This window comes from Rhagoletis zephyria, unplaced genomic scaffold (genome assembly GCF_001687245.7).
Source record: "Rhagoletis zephyria isolate East Lansing unplaced genomic scaffold, Rhagoletis_zephyria_1.1 Rzeph_scaffold_02778, whole genome shotgun sequence".
Lineage (NCBI taxonomy): Eukaryota > Metazoa > Arthropoda > Insecta > Diptera > Tephritidae > Rhagoletis > Rhagoletis zephyria.
Window position 1 is genome coordinate 13,701 of NW_016159862.1, and position 20,806 is coordinate 34,506.

General features: G+C 32.6%; 1 protein-coding gene across 7 annotated transcripts in view; it reads left to right on the forward strand.

The window, feature by feature from the left end:
• Positions 1-877: 877 nt before the first annotated feature.
• dnr1 (E3 ubiquitin-protein ligase defense repressor 1) overlaps positions 878-20,806 on the forward strand; it is a 26,840-nt gene continuing 6,911 nt past the window's right edge. Inside the window, exons 1-3 of one of the 7 annotated variants that reach the window (XM_017622381.1) lie at positions 1,123-1,242; positions 1,305-1,312; positions 1,376-1,458. In XM_017622381.1, coding sequence (XP_017477870.1) covers position 1,312; positions 1,376-1,458 — 84 coding nt within the window. In that variant the 5' untranslated portion in view covers positions 1,123-1,242; positions 1,305-1,311. Of the gene's footprint in view, positions 1,243-1,304; positions 1,459-3,462; positions 3,576-3,648; positions 3,791-9,550; positions 10,132-20,806 lie in introns of those variants that run through there. The other 6 variants (XM_017622383.1, XM_017622386.1, XM_017622382.1 and 3 more) reach the window with 6 other exon arrangements.

The window sequence follows — 20,806 nt, forward strand, 5'->3', positions numbered from 1 at the left end:
CGAGCTACTGCGGCAAATTATTCGATGAGTTACGAATCGACCGCGCAGGATATTCAAAACCCCACACATTCGTGTATGGTTGATAAGAAATCGGTCGACATTGGTGAATTGAGACGCAAAAAAAAGATGGGTTATAAAAGCTCACGTCGCTACCTAGCGAAACTGAAGGAACGCGATCCTACCACTCTGGCTGCAAAAGAAAAGGCTTTACAAAAGAAGCATGCGTACATTGTGCGGCGATATGAAAGTGAGAAGGAACTGGAAGTCGCGAATGATGTGCCACCCCCTTCTGCGGACCCCAAAAATGCCCAAAATACAGATATGCATAAGAATGTTGCAGGAAATCCCAAGCCTGTTTCTATTTCCAAGAAGGCAGCAACAGTGCAGCCACCGCTTCCGCGAATGGACAATGAAAGGCCGTCGACATCGCGTGCTGCGTCAGCCGCCAGTGCAACACCTTCAACAGAAGTTATGTCCAAAAGAAAAACTTCAAACGACAACCAGTCGCCCGAATCGAAGCGGAAAAAGAAAATGCCAGCCTTTCACACTGCGCCTGAACTTCAGGTAATGATTATGGATCGCAATCATCCAGAGGGAAAGATTTCCACGGAAAATTGGTGGCTTCTAGAAGCGCAGATTATGCGAGGCCTCCTTGTTGAAATGGAACGCACCAACAACTCCAACGTTGGCATGTATGATGGTGTCAGATGGCAAAATGGCATGAAGGTGATCGGTTGTGGCAATGAGGAGGCGCTGCACTTCCTAACGAACTTCATCCGTAGTCAAGGTGAACTTTGGCCTAACGCAAATGTGGAAATTGTACCCTTGTTAGAGATGTCAGCGCGTACGCATGTGCGCGTTTGGATTCCACCACCTATAGTAGACGATGCCACGGTCTTAGCGCTAATTAAGAAACAAAATGCTGATGTTATGCCTGACGACTGGACAATCGCTAGTGGTCGACCGCGTGAAAAAGGTAACGGCAAAGATTTGTGGATCGCAGTTGGTGCACAATCTTTAGAAGCTTTGCGGCGCAAAGACGGTCTTATACGATATGGTATTGGCCAGCTCAGAGTGAACATTACGGATAAGGAGAAAAGTGGCAATCATACAAATAGTTAGAGCGGGTGCAGGGAGTGTGCTGTGCTTTATGGGGGGAAAGGAACAGAGAGAGAGAGCGAGAGCCGGCTCGCAATTTATGTAACAGAGATTATTTTCACCACCTCATCTCAACTGCGTAAGGTAAGTTGGAATGTTTTACTTTGCCTTAAAACAAATTTTGATTTTGTAATCCTTACGCATAGGGTGGTCATGCTTGAGCGGGAACTTTCTGCTACTCTTAAACTAGTAATTGCATTTCCCAAATCTCTGGAACTGCGAGCAATTGAGCTGGTGGCAGGTTTAGTGAATGCAGCGGATACATACACACATATGTATGTACCAATAAAATTAAACAAGGTTAGTTATTTCCCATGTATACATACCAGAGATGGGGCGGGATTTCGATTCCCACGGTAGCAATTTCAAAATGTTCGCGATGGGCGGTAACAGGAAGTTCTTTAAAAAGTTGCGTGCGGAACGGGAAACAAAACCTTTCCCACCACTCCCGACTAAATCCGCAACTTCTGGAAATCTTCCTAAAAAACGTTATATGAAATTAGCACTAAAGATGCCATATCTTTCAGTATGCCGAAATTCGAGAAAAAATGCATACATATTAAATAGGGAGGGCCCAAAAAGAAGTAAAGTCGGAATTTTAAAGCCGCCACCCACTAGGATTGTTGTTCGGAAAACTCTGTTTCTCTTCAGGAGATTCCCTGTAATAATACCCAATTGTTTATTTAAACATTTTTTTCATGATAACTTTTTTTATAGGTCCGTCAAAACTCCCAGAAAGTGCAATGGAAGAACTAATAAAAAATCTTTAGTAATAAAAAATGGTTAAATAAACATTTGCATATTATTATTGGAAGTCTCCAGAAGAGAACCAGAGTTTTCCGATCGAAAAATAAGGATTTTCAAGAATTCTATATCATTTCTACGAAAAGCTGGTTTTTTTCATATAAAATACATGGGAAGCTTTGAGCATATTTTTTGATTTCAAAATAAAAAATGGGGGTATATTTCTCGGTATAGAACAATCCAAGGTGTGGCGGCATTAAAATTCCGACTTTACTTTTTTTGGACCACCTTAATACATACGTATATTAGTATATTATTTAAAATTAGTTTCAAAGCCATGCAAATTTTAATAAGTGATAGGAAAGGGCGGGTTCGGTAGCTAAAAATTGAATGTCGCGATAGAGAGTTTAGTCCCGCGCCCATCTCTTATACATACTTAACATTAACGTTTCCTACAATAGAAGCTGGTAGTCAATGCTAATATCATTAGATACTAAGTGGTCGTTAGGGGTTCAATTAATCGGGAAATACTGTAGTTTCCAGAAGATTGTAGGGTCAACCAACGACTGACTTTTCTTTGTCAGAAGAAACTTAGTTCAAGCTAACAGAATATACAGTATTGAACATATCTATAGCACCCCTATACCAAAGTGATATTGTTTTCCACTTATGTTTAATTCACTCTTTAACGAAGCTTATATACAACCAAGTTTTAAACTTTTTAAAAGACCACAATAAAACGTAATAAATTTTCACCCAAATTTCAAACTTTTTTCTCAGAAGTGTTGGAAGTTTTTCGCCCATTTTATAGTCCATTCAATTTCAGTCTCATAATGTGCAAGTATCAAGTGGTTAAAAGTCACCGTTGATTTTTTAGTATTTTTTTTGTCACATTTGCTTCCATATAAGGGATAAACAAAATAGGGGCATTCTCTGAGTTTCTGAAAATGTGTTGCGTTTTTTTGTAGTCTTGTTAAAACTTTTAAACTTTATATGAGTTTTGTTGGAGAATGAACTGTATTTCAATTTAAAATTCCTAAAAATAAATAAATAAACATTAGTGGCACACAATATCACATATATTATAAATTGCTAAAATCTATTTGCATGTGAAACCTTTTTCTATGCAAAACAAGCGATTGAATAGCAGCTTTTGGAAAGTTCGCCCAACTCAGCAGCACAACCGCTGATTACTTGGAAAAGGAGGGATCAATGCTTCGAGAAGCAAATAAATTTAAAGAAAGTTGCAACAATTTTTGTTTTTTCCAATTTAAATTTTTTATTTTTTATTTATTTTTTTTTGACATCTTCGATACCAGAAGAAACAACAAAATTCACGCAAATGTGGTTTTTACCCTAATGCTACTACCTGTTTGATGTGCCTTAACTTGTGCCATTACTTAATAAAGTAATAAAAATAGTCACTAATTACGTTTTCCCATAGCATCTTTCAACTGAAAATTTGGCATAACTTTCGAAACTAAAGTATTGTTATAAAAAAAATAATTTTACAAGTTAAAAAAAGGCTAATCATTTTTTTTTTGTTGATTTTTCCGACAGGGTCTATTATCCCCCCATTTCGCCATCCTTAAGTCACCAACTTGTGAAAATTAAATATAGGGTTAAAATCAGCATTCACCTGATTACCAATTGAACTGAAAAATTAGACAAAGGTAATGTTAATAAGATCACAAAAACTTAGCGTAACGGCGCATTTACACAACTAATTGGATTTGTTTGTTGCAGCATAAAGAACAAGAGCATTAATAATGGCAAAAAGCACAACACGTTTAAAGGTCGTATGTGGAAAACGTGCGAGCTGTCACATGCAACTGTAGACATACATACATACATACAACCGCGCGTAAATTTAAGGAGATGAAGGTAAGTGCTGTTTATTACAGTGATTCATAATATTTTAAATAATAAATAAAAAAACACAATATAGGCTTAACTAAATTGAAACGAAGTAGTGTCTAGGCATTGAAGTTACCAAAAATTGTCACAATTTAAACTGGCATTTTTAAAGGAAAGGAACTTAATGCCAATTTTTGCAAAAAAAGGAATTGATGTCATTTAGTGCCCAGTGGAGGAAATCAGGCATTACAATTCATACCATTTTGCATCTTTCTAACTCATCAGCCCTCTAATTTCAAACCAATAACTATTTTTTTGAAATACTATTTCTTTTACCAACAAGTTGATCACGCACATTAAGTGAGCTCAGCATCTCAGTGCCAATAGGGTTATTCAGGCGTTAATGCGAAATGCATTTGCCACGATGCAAAATGTGAAATTGCAAACTTTTATCAACAACACCACACCCGAAAATCACGCTTTAGTCATTGCATTTGCTTATGGTTCGTATAGAGTGAAATGCAATGACTGCTGCAAGATTTTCGGCTGTGTTGTTGATAAAATTTTGCAATTTGACACTTTGCATGGTTGCAATTGCATTTCGCATTAACGCTGGAATATGCATAATGTTATAACACAAAAATGTATTACCCAATGTACTTACACTGCCGGCAACAAGTATTGGCACAGCTGCTTTTTTACAATATATGCACAAATTTTTATTGTAATATTTTTCCGACAATTTTTTATAAAAATATGGTTCATTCTACAACAAAAAAAAAACATAAAAATATGATATCTAAACTTTGTGCCAAATTCGCGAAAATTCATAAAATTTTCAAGCAAATTTTAAATTTTTTAATCAGAATTTTAGAATTTTTTTGAGTATGCAGATTTGCAGCCCAAATCAACTTTATTGTAATAAAGTAGAAGTTCTAAGTAGCTACGAATTGCCGTTGATTTTTGGCAATTTTTTCACGCAGTCTCTTTCTTAACAAAAAAAAAAATCGGAAATACTTTATATGGAAAAAATGCAAAACACCTTTAAAAAAAATCTGAAAAATGAATACAATTTTTAACTACGTACTTGCATTTTCTATACTAGAATTTAATGGGCTACAAAACTGCATACCCAAGAAAATTCGAAAAAACCTGATTAAAAAATTGAAAATTTATTGAATTTTCGCGAGTTTTGCATAAAGTTTAGAAAATATATTTTTATGATTTTTTGTTGTAGAATGAACCATATGTTTATAAAAAATAGCGGAAAAACATTAGAATAGGAACTGCCAATACTTTTTTCCGACAGTGTATATATGTATTTTCATTTCTTTATAAATTTTTCTGCAACTGTTAAAATAATTTTTTCTCCCGAAACCTTAAATATGAACATATGTACATTTTTATGAGTCACTGTGAGTGGAGAAGTAGATAAATAATTACAGTCATTTCATTTACACAGAAACGTGGCGGATGACGTTTTTTTACGATTCTGTTGCATCGACGCTTGCCGCACTCAGATAAATATACTTATATACAAGTTTAAAAGTACTAACATGTGGTACGTGACATTTTACCATTCACTTCAAACGTAAATTGCCTCTTCAACATATATCGTACATCATTTGTTATTCAAGTACGAGGGTGGCCCAATAAGTATAAAAACCTAAATTTTCCTAAATTGCAATTGTTATACTATAACACAATAGGTGCGTTCGTTTAAAATCTCCAACAGATACCAACCAACTGCCAAATTCCGGCGAAATGTCATCTGTTCGCTCACAAGAGAGAAATATCCAAAATAGTACGCGAACAGAAAATTTGCAGAAACTTGCAAGTTAGACGAACAGCTGATATAATTTTTGTTTACATTCAAAAGTGTAAAATTTAAAACGTACGAAAACTCATTACAAAGTGGCATCCTGGCACAGTTTATTGATTAAACAAATAACTACTTACTTCTTACAAGTTTAATTAGTCGCATTTTGTAATTTTTAACTTCCAAACCATCAAATTCAATTTTGTGATTTGCGTAAATGCCAACCAGCTGTTTTTGATCAGCTGTTTTCCTGTTGGCAAATTGCTGTTGGCAAAAATTTTTCCAGCAGAATCCAGCAGCTTCCCCTCAAAATGAAATGTCACTTTGCTCTCTCAATTTCCCCTACTTTGCAAGTTTTTTGCGTACGCGAACGCAAAAACTTGTAAGTTTTGGTTAAACATGAACAATTAACAGCTACGCGAACGAACCTAATATTTACTTTAAAAGGCAACAAATTTAAATTTTCAAGCTTTTATTAGGTTTCACCTTTGTGTAATCAAATCTTGCAATCAACTTTTACCAATTTCCCGATAACTAGAGACTTGAAACTTCAAACTTTGCATACAACCTGATGGTAATGCAATTTGAAAGATGAATTAATCCGCTAGGTGGCGCAGGTGTCGAGATATTTTAAAGCCCTAGCTATTAAGCTACTAATATGATCGCTCGATCATATTGTAACCGTTATTATCAGATTTAATTTCTTAGATTTTAATGGCCAAAAATGATCGAAACATAATAAAGACTTTAATTCTCATTTAAAAATTTAGGAGTACCGTTAATTTCTTCATGATCGGACCTAAACCCAAGTTATGCGGTTACATATATGTATACAAAAATAAAAAATAAAATATTCCGACGAAATGATAACCTCCTCATCTTTTTGAAGTGGGTAAAAAAATCCAAAATAAGGATTACATTTTGATCGAAAAAAATCAGAGAATAATCACAAAATAACGTTTAAAGTTTGTCGAAAAAATAAAAATCTTGATATTAAACGGTTGTCAGTTTTCGATCAAAACTCCCAAAATGAAATGTGCTCGAAAAAAACTAAAATAAAAGACAAAAAATTACAAGATATCAGTTAAATACACTTATCCCTGTGTCAAAACCACGTGTACGTCGATAACGATATCGATAAATACATTTTCTGACTGCGATGGGGCTATTCAAGTGTGACGTAACCACAAATTGGGAGCCAGGGGATCTTTGGTTTGCTTATTTGTCAGATTTTTCTGAAAAACTTGGTAGATTATAATTTGAATAAACTTCGAATGTACGCTAATTTTTTATGCTACTAATTCCTCATTTCTAAACTGATTTTCGCTGGTCGTGAAGCACAATAAAGAAGCATGTTTTGTTATCGTTATCATTTTCTTTATCGATATCGCTAACGCTGTCGATAGTGTTATCGTTATGAGCGTATTATTAATGAGCGTTTTCCAATAAAATTAACAAACAAAGTTATGGCATATTTAAACTTATACATATAAACTTATACATAAAGTTATCGAAATCAATATTTTGAACGATACTATTGCTATTGTTATCGATATAATTATGTCTTTCGTTATCGGAGTCGTTATTTGTATTTTTATATTATCATATCGATTTTATTGTTATCCTTAATATCGTTTTTTACATTACGATTGTCTTATCTTTATCGCCACCACTTTCGTTTTCGATGTTGTCGATATTTTATCGCTATAATTTTCGTTATCGGTGTTGTTAGCATTATTACGTTTTTCCGTTAATACATTTAGATAGATATGCATTTCACATAAAAAAAGGCGCGAAAAATAGCAACAAGCATAAATATGCAGCATTTATCAAGCAATCCCCGTAGCGACTACAAAAATGTTGAGTTGCAAGACAGCTGTTTTTGGATCAGATGGATCGCAGCGGGACGTCCGCAACCAAGTTGCTCTTAAATAAACAATAACAGCGTGCTCTTAAATGTTTCAGAACACAGACAAACTATTGAAAGAAGAGCTTCAGACCCAGCGCACTGCCCCGGAGCACCTTGCACGGTGGGTGTGTGTGCGTGTATCTCAGAGATATAGCTGCAGTGCTCAGCTCACTTATCGCATTGGCCAGCGCTTTTCTCCCCGGAGCAGTACGGAAATGTTGGCGGCATATGCTCCATTGTTTGGCGCTCAGCTTTGCCTATTTTGTGCCTGCCGTATATGCATTAGGGTGGCCATTGAAAACATTTTTTTTTTTTAATTCAAGACCTTACCCCCTAATTTACTTCCTTTTTATGAAAAATATTATTGCCTATTTTCATAGATTTTTTTTTAAATCATTTCGAGGTCGCGACGTGTCTTTTTAGGCCATAAAGTACGGATTTGTAGATTTATCAGTTTTTGAACGACTAGTTTTCATTCAATTTTAAAGATCGAACATGTTGTGATAAGAGGATGTATAGGCCTTTAAAATGATGTATCATAATTGTCAGTCTTGGATTGTCAGGATTTTTCATAGGGCAAATTAAAAATTAAATTTAAATTAAATTTCAAAAATTAAATCTATTTTCAAATAAAGTGATACCACACTTATTGCAATCGCATAAAAATTGTCAAAGTTAGACGACTTTTCTTAAATACAGCCTTGAAATATGCGGCTAAGGAATTCATTAATATTTATTCAAAATTGGTATATACAATCGCTCTTTTTTAAAGGCCTATAAATATAAATTCTATTCTCACAATATATTCGATCGTTTAAAATTGAATGAAAACTAGTCATTCAAAAACTGATAAATCTACAAAACCGTACTTTCTGACCTAAAATGACACGTCGCGACCTCTAAATGATTTAAAAAAAATCTATAAACATAATAATATAATATTTCTCATAAAAAGGAAGGAAATTAGGGGGTAGGGTCTTGAAAAAAAAAACCTTTTTCGTTGGGCACCCTAATAGGTATGTATGTATGTATGAGTATGTGCCACGATTGAGAGAATACAAAGGTTGCGCCGATCTCGGACCGCTATTCCTCTCTTAACGAATTTGACAGAATCGCTGTTTGCATGACGTCACACTGGTGCAACTTGTTTACGTTTTCCTTGCAACATTTTTTCTTCTTCTTCGGTCGGTGTTATGCAGAAATTTTGTTTGGCAAACTGCGTGCAATTGTTGTTGCAGCAAACTCGGAGAGAGCGAGTTTGGCGACTCTCACAGCAAACTAATTTTGTTTGGTCAAACTGCAGCAAATTCGGTGTTGTCATATACAAAAATTTTAAATTTTGCGCGTTGTGTACATCTGAAATTCTCATTTCGTGTTGGCAATAGCCATGAAAACCATAATGAACGTGCAACCCTGTGCCAAACTCGACATAACCACCTCCGAGCAAACTAAGCAGCCGCCATTTAATTTGGCAAACAAAAGTTTGTCTGCATAACACCGACCTTCCATTCTTGCTCATGTTTTGGCATTTCTCTCTCGCAATTGCACCAGTGTGACGTCACACACAAGTTATTCTCAAAAATCCTCTCCGATCGGCGCAATCTTGTATTCTATCATTCTTGAGTATGTGCTTGGTTAATACAACTCGTAATTCCATGTTTGTATGCGGTATTTTCTTTTTTTTTGTCATTTCATTTATTTTATACTTTGTTTTTGTTGTATTTTTTGCATTTCGGTTTCAACGTCGTCGGTGACTTTCTATCGGAGAGGCAACAGACAGCAGCCCCGGCAGGTCTGTATTGTATTGTATGGTTGGTTGGTTGGTTGGTTGGTGTTTTGTTGGTTGTTGCAAACGGAAAACGTTCAATCGCTACGCGAATTTCAAGCAATACAGTTGTGTGAGCGGCGTTCGCAAAACGCAGGTGTACTAAATACTACTACCACCCAACCCACATACAAAGAAGCATATGTACATGAAATTAAAGGCATTTTGAATGCTAAAACAAAAATTTAAAGTGTTACAAAAAAGTACAGAAATCGCTGTAAATAAAGTTAAAAAAAAATTAAAAAGCTATTGAACTCAAATACATTTTTCGAATATTTATACATTTTATGTAGAACCCAACGAGTCTAAATAAATACGAAGTATTCGCATATTTCAGCCGTGAAGAAAAAAAGACAATAAAAAAAAACAGGTCTGCCTTTTGTGCGCGCAGCTACTCGTACATAAAAAATACCTACGTATAAACATACGTATGTATGTACATGCACAAAACGCTACTTAAAATCCAGTTTTTCATATCCGTATAAGTGTTTGCAAGACGGGTAGAATTCACGTAAATTGCACGTGAACAGCGCGAGCAAGCAAACAAAAAAAAAAAACACCAAAAGGATACGCCAAAAAGTGTCACAATTCGTGAAAACGAAACAAGAAACTATAAAATACTTAAAAATAAAAGCAAAAAAGTTAGCCATAACAAAGTGAAAGGCTGGCGTCGGCTGCTGCAACTCCATATACCACAGCTATTGCAACGCAAAGGCGGCGAATTTAGTCAAAATGTGGTGCATTGTCAATCTGCCGAACGGCACACAATTAGCGGTCAAATGGGATACGAAGGCAATCGGACAGGAGTGCCTCGAAAAGGTGCGTGTTTGTGTTGTAGCGATTTATTTTTTGACTTTCATAACTTACCTTCCCCATACTCATTCATTCAGTTGGTCAGCTCAAACTAATTTTTTTTCTTACTATATACATACCTACATACATTTTCTTCATATATTTTTTCTGTTGCTTCACTATCTGCCGCTGTGTATTGTGTTGCACCGCAACGCATCGCAGCTACATGCACCGCACCCACCGCATACATATCGGTTTTCGCAATGACCTACGCAACAAAACACTTTGCCGCATATTCGTCATTCAGTGGCAACCGCAGTAAAGAAAAAAGCAAGAAGTAAATAAAGCGCATACATGGTATGTATAGATATAAAGGCATTTACATACATATTTCTATATATACATATGCACTTATTCATAAGCAATAAGTCATTGATTTAACGCAGGAAAGCCGCTTCTTCCTACTTAGTACTCTGTGCTTTGCTGTTGCCATTAATGCTGCTGCAGTTGTTGATGTTGTTGTTGTTGATACTTTGCTGCATCGATATTGCACTAACTTCGCGTATTCTGGTTGTTAGTTTTGTTGGTTCTTGCTTTCTTACTCGTACATACATATGTACATACATATGTATGTCCAAAGGGCAAACTTGTCATTCATTGTCCACTACACCTGTTTAAAGTTCATTTTGGTGTTTTCGAAAACACAGCAATAAAATGTGTTTAGTGAGCAGTATAGACATATGTATGTATGTATGTATGTAATATAAAAACATTCTTATGTAGGTATGTAAGTTTATAAGCTTGTAAACAAATAAAAAAATCACAGCTACTTGTTGATTATTTAGTTGTTTGGTCTTATCAATTTTTGTTCGACTTTTTTATGTTGTTTATTCTAAGGGTGCTAAGTTAAAGTCGAGCAGTGCATATACATATGTATGTATGTAGGAAATGTTTTCGAACGCACGGTAACTGTAAATATCTAATACATATATATGTATGCATTTAAAAGCGTATTTGTTATGTAAAAATGTGCCTCTTTTTATGTACACATACCCGGCAAATAAATTGAATTTAAAATAAATTGATATACATAAGTTCAGCTTAGTACCCGTACTGATATAATTAAAGCAGAAACTTGTGCCTACTGTGTACATGACTAATACTTATAACAAAAAATAAATAAAAATAAAAAAATAAAAAATAAAAATTGAGATGCTTACTCGCTTCTCACGCGGTCAAGACAGACAACTGGCCAAGATTTTAGCAAGAAATTCTAGCCCAATATGAAGCATAATATCGTGCCCTAACCGCCAAAAAGATGTACGCGGTTTTTAGAAAATTTTATTTTAATATGTATGTTTTAATAATTATGTATGTCTAAATATAGGACGTAACAAAATTTGCAGTAAAATAGTATCTAGTATGTATACATACATACATACATATACTTTTCTGAAGGACTCTTCTTGTAACACTTAAAATTATAAAAAAAAATGGAGCACGTCCAGTGTGAACCTGTAGTACATAGGTTTTTTTATACAATTATGCATAAAAATTTAAATAAATAAATGTTTATATTTTTATCGTTTATTTTTTCAATTAATTAATTAATTTTTATACAAACATATGTATGTACAAATGTGCATAAAAATAAAGAAAAAAGGTTACTAAAAAATAAAAATAAAGTAAATATTAACATTTCAAAATAAAAAATTTTTATGAAAAGAATTAGCAATATTTGAAATTTAGAGACCAAAAAATTTGAAAAAAAAGTCAAAGTTTTTTGACATTTAAACATTTTTTACACTAAATTTTTTCGTTAATTTTGTATTAAAATATAGCTGTATATAATTTTAATTAAAATTTCCAAGGTAAAATAAAAGTTCGATATGACTTTAATCGATAATTTTATGCGATATCTTTTATCGATCTTTTTTTGTTATATTTTTGCTAGTATATAAAAAACTGGGTCGCTGAGTTTTTTCTCGTTATATTCGTTTTTAATTTCATTATCTCGAAAACTTTTGTACCCAACGGTTTTTTTTTTTCAAATTTCAAAAGTAATTAAAATTTTACTGATACGAGTGGCATAGAATTTAACACCTAGCACATTTTGCGCTAACCACAAGGTAATCTGTGTGTAGTCTTTCCAGCTGAAATGACTTCATCGCCTAAGAAAGAGCACAGTGGTTATCAGCAACTGGAAAACTATTTGGAGTGCAACTGACAAATAAACCTCGAGTAATGTATTTAAGAAGGCCTTTACTTGGAGTACGTGCACGCCCACACATATTTACATACATAAGTATATAGAGAATAGATACTTCAATTTTAGAAACTGCGCAGAATATGTACACAAATATCTAAATATGCAGTAAGTATTTGCAATGATAATCGCCTTACCAATATGAGTATGTACATATATTTAATGTTTAAATAAAAAAGGAAAATGTTAAAAAACTGTCATATTTGTTTAAGTAATCATCGCACAGTACTTTGTGCTGTTACGAGTTTAATGAACGCAAAAAAAAAGTTATTTCCTTTATTGCGATTTTACACGTACATATGGATGTATTTAATATGTTAATGTATGCATATCGACTAAGAGATTAACGCACATCCTTTTTAACGGACATTCAACTGTACAATGTCATTTCACTTTTCTACGCGCTAAGCATCGAATTTTTCAATTTAGCGCAAGGTTCACTTAAGAACACTTAAACTCATTTCAACCTTAATGATCATCATTATTATTATTATTTTTTTTATACATATCTATTATTATTTTTTGGTAATTACTGATAGCACCATTACTGTTAATTTCATAATGAACTGAATTTATTGACTTTGTTTACTCGTTAGCGATATTTTTACAATCGTTTTTTCTACGCATAGCACATTGCTCGTTATCAACGCTTTGGTTATTAAGAAATTTGGTAGGTGTAGAAAGTATTGATAAGCACCATGTCTGTCCACATAATCTACCTATGTACATAAATATGTATGTATGTATGTATAGATAGAAGTACTTATTTGCCTTGCATAAAGCGAAGCGCACATTGGCGCGATTCTGTCGTTGCGAATCCGCAAGCCCAAAAATTACAACAATGCTACCCATACATTTTAATGCGCTAGCGCACACTTGCACGATTCCGTCGCTGCGAATTTTTCGAACATTCAATGTTCTTCTCTATTGACGCGTTCGAAACGCGGCTTGCAGCGTTTTGAAGGCGTCAAAGAAGAAGAAGAAAGGTGTCACAGCAATAAAGGCAAAGAAAAAAAAACGTGTAATGTACAAAAACTAATAAAAACGTTCGTAATAATAGTATTTTGTACGATTTGGGCACGCCGAGTGCGAAAATACACGAAATAAAGGGAAAATTGAGTGAATTGTACATCGGAAATCGACGCGAAAAAATCGCTGAAGTGTGCGCACGTTTGCGGATTCGAAGTTAACAGCCGAATTCGCAACGTATTCGCAACGACAGAATCGCGCCAATGTGCGCTTCGCTTTAACAGCGATAAATTGCTTTGTTTACACCTGCTGCTTTGCTTTTTTTGTATAGCCGTTAGCTGATAACCATTTCGACTTTGTACTCTTTGTTAATTATATAAACGTATTTATCGCAAAGTTCTTTCTTTAACGCTGTTATAAGAAAAGTCAATTACCAACCATTTAATTGCCATAAATCACAAAAAAGCAGTTATCGCGCACGCATGTACATATATGTATATGTATGCACGTATTTGCATACATATGTAAATATATAAAAACCTAAGTATCTGCATACAAATACATATTGCCCGATGTTTTGTCCTGTTTACGGCCTACCTATGCGGAAATACATATATCAAAACAAATAGCATTAATCGTTTTTAACGGTTTAGTCAACGTTTAATCAATGCCATATTGTAATTGCGCTAAGCAGTGCAGAATTGGCATTGATATGGCGCATAATTGTAGATTATTTATCAAAAAAAAAAAAACAACAATACAAATCACGAAGAAATATTAAATTAAATATTTGTCACCCACAATTCGTTAATCACACATATTATTTATAACTCCAATTGCCTCAATTAATCTGTTTATTAATGCGAAATATTATTAGTAATCCGCCTCGCAAGTAATCGATTTAAAGCTCACTTAGTCAGCATTGGTATTGAGATAAGGGAAGTATTTAATTATGGTAGGCAAAGAAATCGATTATCTGCTCTTAGTAATAAATTAATTTTAGCTGTTAGCATAATTTGGTGTTATGCCACCTGCAATTTTCGTAACTCGCCTAATCCCCGCTATAATGGCGACCATTTACAAGTTATGTGATTCACAATTGAAGGTTTATTACTCGTAATTGTCTTGGACTTTGAGAGCTGCATTTTTTGTGTGTAATTGTTTGTTTCGCAAGTGTTAATAATAGTATAATTTATGGTGTAATAGTTATACTTAATATTTACATAATTAACGCAATGAGAAAGCGAGTATTAAAAAGGTCTGCAAGAAATTTTCATCGAAATTTTCAGTTTTTCGATTCGATTTCTTAAAAAAATTTTCATTATGCAGTTTTGTAACTGTTGATTTCAGGGCATTTTTTCAAGGACATTGCGTATTTTCTTCCATACAATGCATGAACACAATACAAAAAAGAAATTTTTATGCTAGCGTCTTTTGCAATTTTTGCTCACTTTCCAAATGCAGCATTTTCAAACATTTTCAATAACTTTTTGTTTCAAGAAAATATACCAGCTAATTCAGCGTTAATCGCAACATGCACAACCTGTACGAATAATTTAAAAATCTAAAATTACACAAGCCGATTTAAGTAAAGCATGCAAATTTCACGCATGCATTCATACATACAGACAAACGGGCAGACTTACATATAGATAATAATGCAGGGGCCTGTTTGCTACAACACTAGTTACGTCACTACGTTTTTTCTAGATCGATTATGCTAAAGGGTGTGTCAATTGCACGTGTTTATATATGGCAGGAACCTTGACCGGGTCATAGATGGGTCAGAGAAAGAATACATATAAACGAAAAAATCATAAAAAAAAAATCTGAAAATAAAAATACAAAGCGCAAGCTATTCTTATCAAAGTTAAAAAAATATATAAAAAAGAAACGCGAGAAAAAAGTATATTTATTTGTTTGCATAACTTAATTCTCCCTTTTATCGAAATTATTTAATTCAAATATTAATCAAAGCTTAACACATTTGCATAGTACATTTATATAAATCTTTTCTTTTTTTTTGTTTCTTAAAACGTGATTCAAAACATGGGTATATGTATATTTAATGGGAGTGTACTTACGCCCTTGTGATTAAATATAAGTTGATTATTGTAATCACAATTAAACCGATCAAATGAAATTGCTCTCATTAATCAGTTGCTGGGCAACTATGGGAAAATAAATATGCATATGTGTACAAAAATACACTGATAAGAGTTACAAAAAAAAAATTTTAATTTATTTCAATAAGACCCAACTGTTGCTAGTTGTTGTTTCAAAGTTGGATGCATTACGTATATATTGTAGCTGCAATCAGCATTATTTTCATATGTACGTCAATCGACAGAGTTCATTGAGACAGCATAAAAAGGTAAAAAGTGTATTTACAAAAAATGTTTTTTAATTAAAAATGCATGCACACATACACACATACTCTCATAAAAGTAATTATAGCCTCAAATTAAAATAAAAAATATATGTAAAATAAAAATATAAAAGTAATAAAACGACAGGAAAATAAAAACTAAATAAAAAAAAAATTTAAAAAAAATAGGAAAATAAAATTTCATTTAAAAGATAATACTTAATAAAAAAAATTTAATAAAAAAATATTTTAACAGAATGCTCAAACAGATCGTTGCTTTATTTTTATTCAGATCACGATCTTAATTCGAAATATTTTTAATCTGAAATCATTAAAGAACATTTTGTTACTTATTTTTAGATTACATCATAAACGCTATTTTATTTCATACTTTTTGCAAAAATAGCAGTTCCGCAAAATTTAACCTTTTTTCCCGCTTCTAATAAATATTGGAGTCTTCAAAGTCTCGAAATTTATGTGGGACTCAAATTTTATGTTACAAAAAGAAATTAAAATAGTAAAAGGGTAAAAAATATATGGCCTTATTCTTAGAAACCAGCTCTCAAGGAAAATCACAAGAAATATTTTTCATTATTACTATTGCTTCAAAAACCACTTTGCTTTTGCTATACATTTTCTAGAAGAAATAGATATACGGGCATTTTTTTTTTGAGAGATGCAAAATGATTTAAGATTTTGATAAAGAAAAAATTCTTTTCCATTTCTTGTGCGTCATTTCATATGAATTTTTCGTTTTTCCTGAGAGCTGGAAACATACCCTAAAACAGCATGAATAAAAAAAGTTGTTCAGAAAGAAATTAATTTTTCGAAAAATCCATTGTTAATGGTAATGAAAGGAAAGAAAGTAGAGATAAATTTAAAAAATTTTGGGAAAAAAATAATTTTAGTATATACACGAAAAGTGCATTGTAAACGGCAATAAATAAATAAAGAGAAAGCCGGAATAACAAATAAAGTTTAAAAACATTAAATATAAATAAATTATTCGAAAATTCCATCGTTAAAATAAAAAAAATTAAGGCAGGAAATAAAAAATTAAAAGCAATTTAAGAAATTTAAGAATTAAAAAAATAATAATTTTAGTAGTCGAAAAGAGCATTAAAGCGGCATAATTAATAAATTAATAAAAAACAATTACAGCCAGAAACTAAGAAAAAAAACAAAAAATTAAACGGCGATATCATTAAAAGACAAAAATAATATATTCAAAAACGTTCTATCATCGCTTTTGTCCTGCAATCGCTCGATTGTTTTAAGCAAATCTTCGCTTGCAATATATTTTAAAACCGTTTCAGATTTTTTTTTTTCAAAAATTAAAAAAAAAGAATCAACTGGTTTGTAATTATTTTCTTAATCACTAACATTGTCTGGACGTGCGAATTGGCACACAAGCGATGAAAGTGTGTTCAGACAGGTTTTGATGTACATATGNCTGGACGTGCGAATTGGCACACAAGCGATGAAAGTGTGTTCAGACAGGTTACACACATACATACACACATATTTATTTTTTTATTAATTTCATTGACTGTTCTAAGAGACAGATTTTACATCAGCAATATAAGATAATGTGAAATCTAACAAAAAATTTGCATATATGCATGTATAAAAATAAATGCATAATTTAAAATAAGTTTTATAATTCGATTGCAATCAGCAACACTTAAGCATCCAGTCAGCAGTGCATTTCACCTCAGCGACATTATAAAATTGCAACTCATTTACAATTTTCATACAATGTGTGCGAGCTAACAATCATAGATAGGTACGAGTACTTTATAATATTTAACTACTCGTAACTACTTAAAATGACATTGCTACATGCACGACAACTGATTTCACGCTGTCTCGAAAAGCTGGTGGAATCACTCGGCAACCGCGTGCTACATTTACAATATGCTAGGATACAACCACACAATATCGAAATGTGTATGACATATTTCAGAGATACAGCAAACATTATTAGTATATAATATATGGCCACAATGTAAATTGTGTATACATATGTAGTGTTTCCCATTCAGGCCGCCAACGTCAAGACAACCTCACCTCGATGCCAAAAGAATTCGAATATGGACGCCGCCGACACCAAAGTGATAAATGTAGAATTTTAAACTTTGCTCACATGCCTCTTCACACGGTTCATACCTATTTAAAAAATAATTAAATTAAATAAAAATATATACGTATATGTCAGTATGCATACTAATGTATGTATGTATTATATGTAGTTAGATATGTACCAACAGCGCGCCTGCAAAAGTACTTACTTGNATTAAATTAAATAAAAATATATACGTATATGTCAGTATGCATACTAATGTTTGATCTATGTATGTATGTATGTATGTATTATATGTAGTTAGATATGTACCAACAGCGCGCCTGCAAAAGTACTTATATGAACATATTTGCATTTGTTCGAATTATTCAATTTATTTCATTTTCTTTTTTGAAAGCACAAGTTGTTTCAAAAATAGCACATTGACCACGGCACGAGGCACTTTTTTCGACCAATTCACTCTGGTACTTACCGATCGTTTGCTAATCACAAAAAACAAACCTGTAAAAAATGTTTCAGTAAAAAGTAAAAGTAAAATTAAAATTAAATAATTTGCCTTTAAATAAACGCAAATCCTGCTGGCATAAGAACAATTAATGTTTGAAACTCACGAAGCGCATGCATGTGCCTGAACTCTATTGAATTAAAAGTTAATTAGGTTTACGCCTAGCTATACAAACTGCGCATCCCCTCGCCCCCATTCGTTGAACAATATTCTTTACCTTAGTTCATATGTACATATGTATGTATCTAAGCATGAATAGAGCTGATGCGCCCATTCAGGCAGTTAGTTACGGCACACTCATTAAGCAATGTCCGTGTTCGCGCTGCACTCATGGAAATCCCACTAAAATTAAACGAAACCGTAGGGTCAGGGTTGCCAACTTTGTACTTAGGCTAGGTTTTGTGTATATGTAGATATGTACATATGTATATATGAGTTCTTGAAAAATTCAAAGCCTGTTTGTAATATTTAAAAAAATTACAAAAATTTGATGTAATAAAAAATAACGTAAATGAAAAACTGTAAAAAACTAATTTAAAAAGTTTAATACAAATAAAGTAAATAAAAAATATAACATAATTTGAAAAGATAAAACGATAAAAAGCAAACAAACTCAAATTGAAATTTATAAAAAAATTTGAATATGTAAAATTTTTTTGTAATTCATGGACCGAAAATAACCGTTAAATATCAATATATTTATTTTTAAATCATCGCAAAATGGTATTTTTTGATTTTTATTTTTTTGTGGTCAAGACCCTGTCGGAAATGGAAGTACTTTAAAGGCAATCTAAAATTACCTTTTTGCGAACTACAAGTGGTTGGAATTCCTCCTTTTTTCTTGCAAGCAACTTACTTTATTAACGTGGCGATGTCCTAGGAGCAAGTGAATTATCCGACTGCATTTGTTTTCAACTACATTAAAATATGTATATNTTTTTTTTGTAGTCCATTTCCAACTATTTAAAATTTCATTTGTTTCCAAACTAGATATTTTAAAATTTCTCTGTTTCCAACCTTTTTCATACCTGTCTATTTGCAACTATTTTAAAACCTGTCCGTTTCCAATTACTTGCATACCTGTCTGTTTGCTACTATTGAAAAATATATTTATTTTATGGCAACTATAAATTATTCCAATAATCGGTAAATTTGGTTTTTTATTTAACGGTCCAGTTTAATAGATTTTTTGAGATTTTTATTTTTTTCAAATAAAAAATAATTGTTATTTTGGATTTATGTTTTTTTTCGGAAATTTTTAACTATACATGCTGCAGATTACGTTTTTATGGCTGATTTAAATCTTTTATGATCTTAAAGAACTAAATTTGAAAATTACGTTCAAAAACTTATCGAGTAAATAATAATAGTCCAAAATTGATCGAAGAAACTGTAAAAAAAAAATCGAATAAAAAAACAAAAGTCCAAAAATAACAATTATTCTTGATCAAAAAATGGCAATCATAAATTAACGGTAATTTGTATTACAAAGCTCATAACCGTTACGGTTGGTTTAATTAGCACTTAATATGTACATATTTAGAATACAACCTCCTATTCACTTCACTTATAGGCCTAAAAGGGTTAAGCTTTGCACGACTCTTATCAGCATATTTTACAGTTTAAAAATGTTCAATTAATCTCCATACAATTAGCAAACATATATATTCATTGTGCAGGTCTGAAAAAAGTAATTAATGCAACTCAAGGTCTTAAACTTTAATTTAGTTGCAAAATAATAAAAAAATGTACTAATTTTTAAACAGGAAAAGAACGTCAACGGTGTCAACAAAATAGCAAACTAAATGAAAATAAAACTTCATACGTAGTGTGCTTGTGTAAATATATACAGTCATACATTTGCAGCTATTTAATTTCAGACGCCTAACAACAAACACTGTTTAATTACACTTTTATTAAAATAAATAAGACATACGTAACGAATGTACAAATTCCAAATTAACGGCAACACTGCTTGTATGACCAACCCATTAACACGCGGCAGCATGTGTATGTCGCGCACACACGGCAACCGCCTAATTAAATACAAACAAAAAAAAAACGTCGAAAAAAACGAAAATCGCATTAAGTTGAGTTCATATGTGAATGGGTACAAAGTCCAATTTTCGTTTGGGTCGCGGTACAAAGTCCAATTTTACCATTCACACACAGCATGCTGCTTCGTATACTATATATACTTTCGTACAGATATATATATATATATATATATATATATATGTATATATGTGTGCCTTTAGGTGTGTGTGTGTGTGTGCATGCGCGTGCGTGAGTGTTACACTTCATTTCTGTTTTGTTCACGAAATTCTCTTCATTAAACAACTTTTTTCTCTCACCTACATAGTTGTTATTGGCTTACATACTTAAATATCTACTAAACAAGTATTGTTAAGTTCATTCTCTTGCCTCAACAACTACCAGCGTTGGGTACAATGTCCAATGAAGAAGCCTCAGCGCCAACAATCAAAAAAAAAAAAAAAAAAAAAAAAAAAA